The sequence below is a fragment of the Sinocyclocheilus rhinocerous genome, unplaced genomic scaffold (genome assembly GCF_001515625.1).
Source record: "Sinocyclocheilus rhinocerous isolate Xijiao unplaced genomic scaffold, SAMN03320098_v1.1 scaffold1437, whole genome shotgun sequence".
Taxonomy (NCBI): domain Eukaryota; kingdom Metazoa; phylum Chordata; class Actinopteri; order Cypriniformes; family Cyprinidae; genus Sinocyclocheilus; species Sinocyclocheilus rhinocerous.
In genome coordinates this window covers 271,808-283,499 of record NW_015647019.1, presented here as the reverse complement: position 1 = coordinate 283,499, position 11,692 = coordinate 271,808, and the positions used below count along the sequence as shown (strand labels likewise).

Sequence of the window (11,692 nt, the reverse complement as noted above, 5' to 3'; positions counted from 1 at the left end):
AAATTGGACTAAAGAATTTTAATGGACTCCGGCAAATGGGAGCTAATTGGAGCGAAGTCGAGGTAAGGATAGGAGGAGGGAAACAAATGGACTGTAGAAAGAGTCATGTTTCAGAGAGGCACGCTGAGAAGGATAGACACTATAGCAATTAAATGGAAACCGAACTTTAAGAGAGCCAAAGGGAAAGAGCGTATGAGAAACAATGGAATTTGAAGTCCAAGCAGAGGGAACTGCATTCCTGCAGTAAATTGCTGGTGGGGAATAAAGACGAAGCAAGAAACGTCAGTCAGACTTTAGAGTTAGAGACTAAGTAAACTAAGTCCTGTGCTATTCTAGAATTTATAAGCATGTCATATATAATCATCTTACAGTGCTGTCATACCAGAACTGTCTGTTTTGGGAAGTTTTTTTTTGTTGGTTAAACAGGGGCTATGTTATTTAGCCTATTGTTGGTTGTTAGAAATCTATAATATTGTATCAGACACAATATGATTAAGTAAGTTGATACCAACAACATTTATCTATAAGCAGAATATCAGTATATTAAAATGATTTCTGAAGGATCTTGTGACATTGAAGACTGTTACTGTTTATTTTATTTCATTATTTTATTTTTACTGTATTTTTTTTTTTTAAATAAATGCAGCCTTGGTGAGAATAAAACATTTCTTTCAAAAGCATAAAAAAAAAATCATTCCAACCCTAAACCCCAATCTATATCCACTCATGAATAATAATAATAATAATAATAATAAACTCTTATATTGGCCTATAACCAAAATGTATTGATATAATTCCATATTTCTTATATATTATTCTGAGTTTTTGTCCAGCCACGCAGAGATGTTTTCTTGGTTCATTCTAGATCCACAGTGAAATCTTGTTGCTCTAATGATGCTTGCAATAAATTACATTTCAAATATGTTCTGATTGGCAGTCACTTTGTGCTGGATTTGCGCTTTTAGTGAGTACATAAAAATGACTCAAACAAGCTGCATTGCACTTGGTTTGGACAGTGTTCTTTTGATGAACGATTTTTCCTGGTTGCAGGGGACACATGGGACAGCAAGGCTCTCCAGGGCTGTTGAGAGGTATTTTTAGAGGCAGGTCTTATCTGAACTCCCGGAGGACTGAAACTCAGTTCTCCACCTTGCCAGGTCAGGTGCTGAAAAGAGAATCAGTGGGCATCATGGGAACCGACCGAGCAGTGAAGCCAAAGGGGTCGAGGGGTGACCTCACGGTGCGGCTGGGCGACCCGTTGACAGTCAGACAAGACCAAGACCACCAACAAGTCTATTTTCACTGGTATCTTTCCTGCTGTCACACACTGACTTACCTAAAAAAAAAGCCATGAACACACACCTTCATCATCTTAGAAAATGACTCTCCTTGCTGTATACCAAATACACTCATCTAAACTTTGATGTATTCTCATAAAAACACACATATGCTCTCAATTTTACCCTAGATAAATGTAACACAGGCCTTTCTCAAGCTCACAGTAATACCCAAAATAATTTGCTTGTTTATCAGTAAGCATGCCAACACAATTACCGCACTAATTACTGCAGTCAGTGCGTAAAATATTACCAAGTGTGAGGCGATGCCTCCTCTCACGCTGTAATATTCATTCCATAATCATGTTATTACTGTAAACGTGGCTCACTTTACGACAGCAGTAATTAAAAACGGCTCTGATCAAACGTATCAGTGGCAGCTTAGCGCTGCCGTACTGTCAGTAATTAACACTGCTGCCCCATCTCTCCCTTTCTTAATGAAATCGCTCAGACAGATCATTGATTTCTCATTCATCTAAGCAGACCAGGCACGGGCAGCTCACCTCCACTGCTACTGAACCGTGTTAAAACTAAGTAAAATAGGGGGGGGGATACGCTCTCTCTCTTTCTGCCTCCCTGTTTTTCTACAACTGTGGAATCGATAATTTAAGTTGCTAAAACTGAAACTGTATTTTTGCCTTTAAGCTGTGTTATAGCGCTGCGATCGGCTTGTTCTAGTAAAAGAGCACGTAAAAAAACATGTAATGATAGAATGATATATGAAAGCTTTGCACAGTGTAGCTATTGTAATTTCTGGCAAATTAAAGCAGTGACTTGGAAGGCCGAGGCTTTGCCATGTTCCAACCGCTGCTTTAAAAATCAATATGCCAAGAGGAACAGATGGGAGAAGGCATTGTGGATGGAATTCTTTACGCGATATTTACATATCTAACTAGGCGACTGACTCTCCAAGATCCAGTCAACTGCTGTCTCAAGACCTCAAGCCTCCTGTCTGATGATTTATTAGGCTTCTGGCACTGGTGAAACACACTACCTGGCTGTCTTCCGTCCTTCTCTGCGGGTGTGTGTGGCGGGTGCACGTGTGTGTGCGCGAATTTGTGTTCATTTCCATATGTCTGTGTTTGCTTTTCTGGGATCCTATGTATATTTGAAGTTTTTTTGTTTGCATGGACACTGAGACACCATATAAATTTATTTTTTTAATAAGAATAAAAATAATATGATTTAATTTAATAATAATAAATTAATAACAACAGCTATTATTATTATTATTATTATTATTATTTACTACTAACAATAATAACAAACAAATCATAAATGATTTAATAATTACTATTACATTATTATTATTTATTAGTTATTATTACTATAACACTACTACTACTACTACTAATAATAATAATAATAGCTATTAATTAAACTCTTAAAAACTCTTTATATTGAGTATGAACAACTTCATAGGCGTACAAATGTTTATGTATCCTTTGAGGCTCATAAAATATTGAATTCAGAGAATAAATAGGTTGGTTTTATCTTATTTATAATAAATTAGACTAATAGAGAATGCTTAACGTTATCACATTTAAAACAGTTAATGCATTTACCTAGTTTGACATTATGACATTTCATTCTGTTCAGTGTGATTTTTAAAGTCTAGTTGGAACAATTCTGACAGGACACACACATCGTTAAATGAGTAAAACAGCCTAATGAGTGCAATAAGTTAATGTTACAGCGGTTCACTTATATTTCATAGTTGTTGTGGTTTTATTATAATTAATTTAGTCCATACAAAGAGAACAACTGACTTGAATTGTATTACTCCCATCTGGATTTCATTTATGCAAAATGTTTTTAAAAGGGTCTTTCTCAGTTTCTTTCAGTGCTAAATGAGTGTTCTGCTATATTGTTTCTTAGTATTTAACATGCTGAACTTGTTCTGGGTGCTTATTAAAGATTTATAAATCTCCAAAGCTGTACATATATCAAAGCAGTAACCATGGTGTTGTCAGTATGTTGATATTGTAAGTCAGTTGTTGTTTTCTAATGACAGAGCAGAGAGAAAACTGAAATTCAGTATGTATGTGTAAAAGTTACATACAAATACCTGTGAATACTAATGAAATAGTGCTTGTAACTGAGTATATTTGACTAAACTTTATGTATGCCGGGACTGAAATTGGCACAGCAGTTTGTTTGAAACAACAAAATGTCTCGCTGTCTTCCTGCCTCTCTGCCAGCACCTGCTGCCGCTGTGAGGCTCTGTTTGTATGTCAAACTTTACCTCTCAGCGCCATTGAGCGTGGAGCCGACTCTCAGACAAATGGCAGAGGACATTTAAACAAAGCAATATAAGGCTGCACTGAAATAATTCAAGGTTAGAGTTACAAACAGTCATGGCAGTTAGCTTAGTCATATGACAAAAGGCAGAGTGCAGTCTTGCATGACAGATCAGATGTCTCAGTCTTTGAGCAATGGTATACATAAGTCACAGAGTTAGAGGTTACGGAGCTTTCTAGAGTATTTGAATATTGTAATGTGTTTTACAGTCATGGATGACTCTCTCTTTCCCTTTCGTTCCTCATTCATCCTGAGTTTTGCTCCATACAGTCGTGACAGCTGCCTGGTGCGATGGGACCGACAGTGATGCCTTCACCATTCTAATGACTCTGCTTATTTTTGAAGTGCTGTAGGACACCCTCCACCATTACACAGTCTATCCGTCTTCACCAAACAGCCACTCCGCCACATCTGAAGCCTGCTTTACTGCTGCGGGGTTGTGGCTGGCACTAGGCTGTTATTTAAAACTCTTAAGAGAAGAATTAGCAAATAGAAACCATGCTACAGCGAACCTTGAGGCCGTGTGGCACTTGGTCCACACCACTGTGGGATGTTTGCCAATGGAGGTCTGGAAAAATAAAGAGCCACAGTGTGCAACAGTTTCCTTCGAGGTGGTCACACTTCAGGATTGGTGATTTCTGTAGTATGTTTGCGCCAATGGGGTTTGAAAGCTCTATAGTGCTTTGAACTAGTGATAGATCAGGTTAAATCTGGCCATTTTGAGATGATCAAATCAGCAAACAAACCACATTCACTTGGCCAATTAACAGTTCTTTTATTGACAGCTTTGTCAGATAGCAAACAATCTGTACATTTATTTATTAATTTAATGTGTTAATTTTTTTTATATCTTTAAATTATTCTTTTTTTTTGTGAATCTTAAGTAAATACCGTATACAATATGTTTTAAACAGCATATATTTAATCATTTTATTAAATTTGTGTATCTCATGTATTATGTATTGCAGGATTTTGGACAATTCATAATTGAATTAAGATTCATAATTCAAATTCAAATTAAATTCCTGAATTTGAAGTAAGGTAGAAAGCAGGATGCAGAATTGCAATTAGAATTTTAATGTAAGAAAGTATAATTAAAATTAGTTCAAATTAAATACATTAAGTGTAGTTTGTAAGCAGTTTGTCAAGACAACTTTGAATGTTGGCTTAAAGCCTTTTTTGAAGGTTTTGAAGATAGATACATTTGAAGGATATTGTATGGGTGGGTAGATGCTGTAGAAATGTGTATTTAGTTGATATATTTCATTAGATTTAATGAACTTTCGACAAAGGTGGAAGAACATTTACTATGCATTAGCTGTGCTAAAGGGATAGTTCACCGAAAATGTCTGCTATCGTTTACTGAACTTCAAGTTGATCTAAACATGTGTAAGTTTCTTTCTTCTGATGAGCACAAATGATATTTTAAAGAATGTTGGTAACCAATCTGTCACAGTTCAAGGCAGAGACACGAGGTAAGAGTGCAAAAAGGATAGTTTATTGACAACAGCAGGGAAAGAAGACAGATGGCAGGTAAGTCAGATGATAAGGATAGTTCTTGGGTTCTTAGCTCTGGGTAAAGGTTTGTTTGATCCTTTGCAGGAGCCCGGGGAACAGATGAGGTCGACGAGGGACAGGATCGCTGGAGACACTAGATGTAAGTACAAACAACAGGTGCGTAACAGGTAAGGGTTTGGAATAGTTCGCCAGGGTGAACGGTAGACTGGATGGTGAGTGACTGGAAGGAGCGTGCTTTTGAAGGTGGCTTGATTGAAGACGGCAGGTGCAGGTGATCAGAACTCCAGGTGATGGTGATCGTGACTGTGAACAGGTGTGAGCCGGGGAGGATTCTGGGGTATAGAGTCCAGAGCTGGTGACTGGTGACAGAGACTCCCTGACACAAACAGTTTCTGGTAGCCATTGATCTCCATAATATGGGAAAAAAGTAAATGGCTGTCGTCAACTGTTTGGTTACCAACATTCTTCAAAATATCTTCTTCTTTTTTTGCTCAGCAGAGAAAATAAATTCATACAGGTTTGGAAAACAATGAAGGTGAGTAAATGATGACAGAACAAATTTATGCTTCTGCTTTCTAGATACTGATATCGACCAAAACCCATATCTATCGACCACTACTGTGAACCCAAGAAGTGGACATGTGGGACCTGATCTTCAGAACAAATTCAACAAATAGCAGTAGAGACTCTGCATGTCATTCACTGTGTAAGTGACATTTACATAAAAACTGTCCATTCTCCATTCGAGTGTCCGATACATTGATTGTTGGGTATCTGATGCTGTAGTTGGGAAAACATCAGGGACTCTCCGCTGCTGATGATTAGGAGCTCTTACGCTATCCATTGATTTCTCCTCTACCCGGGGATGAGCGGTTGAGAACACAGAGCAGGGCTGATAGCTTTGTGTTTGATTTGCAGAGTCTGGAATCCATTCACATACTCGAGGGGGAACAGGACTCTATCTCAAACAAAAAGGTCTTTGGGAAAATCATGTATAGAGACAGAGAAAGGGAGACCATGAGTCATTCCTCATCTTTATCAGAAGAAAGAGGATTTTATGCAAAAACCTCAGCAAGGTCTTTTTGGATTTGCTGAAAGACAGGTACGTTCCAACAAAGAAACTTCTCTCCTCATTTGGTTCCTCTGAAAGGCTATAGAAACATCTAGTAAGCGTACATCTTTATTGGAGATGGAAAACCAATCAATCTCCTATTTTACTGGGCTCAGTCACATCTCAATCGAGCTGAGGTGAAATAACCGCCTGTGCTGTATTTTAGAGCTAACGGAATACAGAAAGAACTGAACAGCCCAAAGCTCTCCTTCAGTTCTTTGTTTCTCAATCACAAACACCCACACGCTTCTTCAGACTGCTGAGCCCGTCCTTTTAATTTGGCCTGCCTGCATTCATTCCCTCTACTACGTTTTAACCAATCCATCACACGTTCAATGTTTGCATGTGCACAGGATGTACGCATTAGCGCTGAGTTCCGTTGGATATGAGTGTACGTTGTTTGGAAGGTTCTCAGAGACGCCAGAACGAGGGGCGTACAGAAAGTAGAAGAGTGTTGTCTTGCTCGAAGTTGGCAATTACACACCGCACAGTGTCCCTTGGGGGGCCCGGGTGCACTCTGTCTGGAGGCCTGTGTTAGCATCGCACAATACAGATGTGTGGGCAGATGCCATCTGGGACTCGGAGAACAAAACCGAGTGTGGGGCGCCGTTCAGGGAATTCAGTCAGAAGACCCGAGAATCCAGAAAGAGAATGGAAAATGATCTGACGGTAATCAATCAAAAAAACTGTGACACAAATGACCAAACACAACGGCCCAGAGCAAAGCCTCGCACAAACACACCCCTGCCTGTGGCAACTCCCCGCCCACCAGCCATAACGCGATCAATAGGCCTTCGCCGATATACGCAGAAGCGATTGGCCGAGACCGCTAAAAGCGAACCGCCTCCTCCTCGGCTAATTGCGCCTTTATGATTGCGCAGTCTTTCGTGCAGATCGAGAAAATAAAACGCCATTCTCTTCGTCAAACTGAGTGACAATCGATGTTGGGCGCCCATCTCGGAACGCCAGATGCTCCTCCCGACTTCATTATGCTGGCCGACATGGTTTCGCCGGAGCAACGGCATCGCCACAAAGCGTTTCGATCGTGGCCCTAGAGACAAAGTCCCGGACGTCACCTGCTCCTCAGTCTAATGCTATTAAAAACGAGAGATCGCAGAGAGGTCCCAAATATATATGGAAAAGAACAAAAACGTAGCTCCTCTGGCCTATACATAAACAGGAAACGCTAGCTGTGGTCAGACGAATCTTGAATCTTAAAGTCTGAGAAGGCGGCGGAACATGTTTCAAGTCTTCATCCAATCCACTGAGGCCAACTTTCAACCAGCAGCTTTCAACCAAACACATTCTTTACTGTGAGCACTTGACTAAAAGTGATTTTTTTTCCCCATCTGGCAATTTCCATGAAAAGGGTATAAAACGGGGCCTGAAACTGAAAAGTTTAGTTTTTTTCTCAACAAATGTTAAGTGAAGGAGGTTCTTTCAGAAAATGTTGAACATTAACCTGTACATTTTGTTTTTAGAAACATTTAGTAAGCTTACACCTTCTATCAGAAACTAAAAACCAATCCTACAATATGATTCATACAATAAACATTAAATAAATATAAAAATAAATTAATTAAATGTATGAATTAAATAAAAACTACACCAGAATGGTTAAGTCGGTTGTAAATATAACATAAATTGAGGTTTGGGGGTTAACGCTATGCTATATAATAAGTATCAAACCGATCTGATAGGTATATTGAGAAAAATACATGGAATTTGTCTTTAATGCTTTCAGAAAGTCATGTGACACCAAAGAGAGCCTGTTTTTTCTCACATTTTGTAAGTCACTGTAGTTATATCATGCAAGAATTATTTGTGATTTAAGCAAAACACTATATCTAGCTTTATTCTAGCCATGAACATTTATCTTTAGAGACACAACAATGAAGTGTTGCTACAACTGTTAATGTTGAAGTATAAAAATTGCCTTGTCTCTTTCAGATCCATCAGCCTCGAGGGCGGTACCCAATAAATCAAGTCAAGTTACTCTCCCTTGCAGCCCATCCATATGCAAACACACAGTTGTCAAAGTTGTCAGCACACAGTGAGCCCCGCTCCCCGTTACAGGATGTGGATTGGCTCATCAGGTGGGCGCATGCAATAAGTCAGTGCAAAGCGTGAAGCGACATCGACGCATCTGCTGCTATTGATGGAATTCAACGGTGGAAAAGACGCGTTTGGTGCGCAACTCTGGTTGTGGGCGTCGTGAAACGATTGATTGACAGGGGCAGGAGAGGTCATGAAGTGTAGGCGTCCAGTTGATAAAAGCATAAAGGGTCTCACCCTAACATTTAATAACTTTTAGTTTTTGCAGCAACAAATAGTACTGAATAGCGACGCCCGATTCGTGAATGATCCTTCTTTTTTTTTTTTTAATCCTATTGAAAGGAATTGTTTGAAATAAACGATTTGTAAAAATGAGTCGGACTTTTATCTACTGAAACTGTTGAACTAAAGCACTGAAGTTTAAATCAGGATGCAAAAGTGGTTTCCCATTCTCTTATATTTTATGATTGTTAATGTTTGAATAATAATTATTGGAGTACTCCGTTACTCCTGAATAAATTGTCTGTTTGCTGTAATATAAGTATTTATACACGACCTAGCAAGTTTAGAAACTCGGCTTTTGATTGAGTGTTGTGGATAAGAGATAGGCTAAAGTGCAAACACTAGACGGCGCACTTGCTCTTCCACTATTTGGCTGGTTAGCTTAACTTTAATGACTTGCACGCTCCATACAGACTTATGACGTATACTGTTATAATAATTATGATTACGGTATTTCAAATATATTATGGACCATGTTCTGTACGTAAAAGTAGTATTTTAACAACAGCCGATCTCTCTTTCTCCTTCTTTCTCGCGCGTTCTTTCACACGCGCACTCTGCATTCTCTCTCTCTTTGGTGCGCAACTCTGGTTGTGGGCGTCGTGAAACGATTGATTGACAGGGGCAGGAGAGGTCATGAAGTGTAGGCGTCCAGTTGATAAAAGCATAAAGGGTCTCACCCTAACATTTAATAACTTTTAGTTTTTGCAGCAACAAATAGTACTGAATAGCGACGCCCGATTCGTGAATGATCCTTCATTTAAAGTTAAGTGATCCTGTCCACAAAACCGGTCTGAACAATTATTCCATCTCTCTCTCTCTCTCTCTCTCTCTCTCTCACACACACACACACACACACACACGTGAGCGTGGGTTTTTACGATACGCAAAAGACTGAAAGAAGAAATACATTTTTTATACAATTCTTCATTTACCATATACCTGAAAAATGGGCTGGCTATTTACCCGAATGGACAGACTGTTGACTTTTGGTGTCTCGCTGTTACAGGCGCGTCAGGCAGTAAAGATCCGCCCCTCGGCGGTGTTCAGCCGCGCTCTGTGCATCACTCTCAAACGCTAATTCCACCGGGACAGACGCAACTTCGGTCCGTGCGCGGAGCGGAGGAGACGCACACGAAATGACACCAATGGCTGCACTTGTGTTCACAGCGACTTTTGCGCTAATAATCTGGATACCGACTTTCGCATTAACCGCACGGGTCTACCCTCCTAATGAAGGTAAGGGTTTACCAAACCAAGGGAAAATCTCTCCAAGAGTTAGCCTATTTTTTGTTGTTGTTTGGGTTACGACATGGGACGGTATAGAGTGGCACAGTGTATGACTGCCATCTGTTTTTGTCTTGTTTTTTATTTTGAGACTTTATCCCGTCAGCGAAAAGGAATTATATAATTTTCTCCGAAAGTCCCTTTGGGGATCTCCAAGTGTCTGTGGGTCCCAAATCCGCAGATCTAATGGAAGACTGATGCGTTTTTTTTTGTCCAACGAAGTTTAAACTCGTACTCTATTGGGAGTAAACACTCTGGTTCAACCGATTTCTAATTTTATTGGAACCTATTTTTTTCCCGCACATATATTTATTTATTCATTCACATTTCATTAAATGTGCATGCGTGACCAGAAAGGAAAATATAAGTAGGCCTAGTTAGCGACTTATTATTTTCCTTACAGTGTTTTCACAAGTGAAATTTACGAAATTCAAAGACGCGCACGAGACATATACAGTAGCCTGTAATATAGACTTACAGTCTCAATCAAATTCTTGTAAATGTCGCATTACACTGCATACTTTTAATTTTAATTATACTAGGGCTTTGTTGTGGTATTAAATATACCACAAACGCAAATTTGAATGTGTGTGTGTGTGTGTGTGTGTGTATATATATATATATATATATATATATAGTCAAATTTGCATTTATTGCGTCTGCCGTCTGCTCATTTTAAATTCTGAAACCCTTAAAAAATGTGAACACAAGCCTTTTATGTATTCTTTGCATGTTCATTGCGCAGATTATTTTCCTCTCTCAAAGGACCTAATTTTGATTGGACAATAGCCATCTTAGAATACTGATTAAAACAATACATACTTATGCTCAAATCAAAAATGATAAAATGCATATTTTCGCCAAATATTCGTTTTTGTTATTTAACCAAATCCAATAAATAGATTTATGAGTATAAATCGGTGTACATTGAGGAAATGGAGAGTGTAATAACTTTGTGCGGTTGGGAACAAAAGCGTATCAACAAAAACAAGTTGTGACTTAAGAGGTAGTTTGATCTAGTCATAAGGAGGTTGATGATCCATCTTAAGAGACTCACGGCATTTTGTCTTCCTGCAGTGACGCTGCTGGACTCGAGAACTGTGCAAGGAGAATTGAAATGGGTTGCGAGTCCGACGGAAGGAGGGGTGAGTCTACAAAGAACAGACAATGTTTTGCTTTTACTTTTATATTTGGGTGGATAAATCTCTATCGGCAACTCTTGAAGGTGTTTATTGTCTTGGAAATCATATTTGCACATGAAAAAGCAGACTAGAGAAATAAAATAACCTTTTTTTTTTTTTGTTAGCACAGCAGATTTGCTGTTCCACACTGCATATAAGAAGGTACAGGATCTAACTAAGGCCTCATGTTGTGCCAAATCCCCACTAAAAACAAAAATGATGGAAAATGGCTTAAGAGGCATCACACTGTATGCAATCAGTATTTTCTGCATTAGTGCATAGATGAAGCACAGACGACTAATTAAACCTATACAAACATCCATAATTATAAATCCTGACAGATGAAATTTGTTCTTATAATTTGATGTTTCATAGACTGAGAAATGACTTGAGTTTAAGTGCTTGTGCTCAGGGTAATTCATTTAGAAATTTTATGCTTCGTAATTATAATGTTCCTTTCTGTGTATCATTTATGGGTTGACATCTTAAAATTCAAGAATTTTCTTGTGCTTGGTGTACTGTACTTTGCATATACGACAATGAAGCTTGTCACAGATAGGCTGTGTACAGTATTAAGGCTATGTACTGATGTTTAAGAATTTAAGTGTAAAGATATATAT

The 11,692-nt window shown here is 38.8% G+C and overlaps 1 protein-coding gene across 1 annotated transcript in view; it reads left to right on the top strand.

Annotated features, from left to right (window-relative positions):
• The first annotated feature begins 9,606 nt into the window (after positions 1-9,606).
• The window catches only part of LOC107708273 (ephrin type-A receptor 4-like), a 37,500-nt gene continuing 35,414 nt past the window's right edge, over positions 9,607-11,692 (top strand). The window contains exons 1-2 of the mRNA XM_016512459.1: positions 9,607-9,843; positions 10,969-11,036. Of these exons, the coding sequence (XP_016367945.1) occupies positions 9,744-9,843; positions 10,969-11,036 (168 nt within the window). The 5' untranslated portion in view covers positions 9,607-9,743. The remainder of the gene's footprint in view (positions 9,844-10,968; positions 11,037-11,692) is intronic.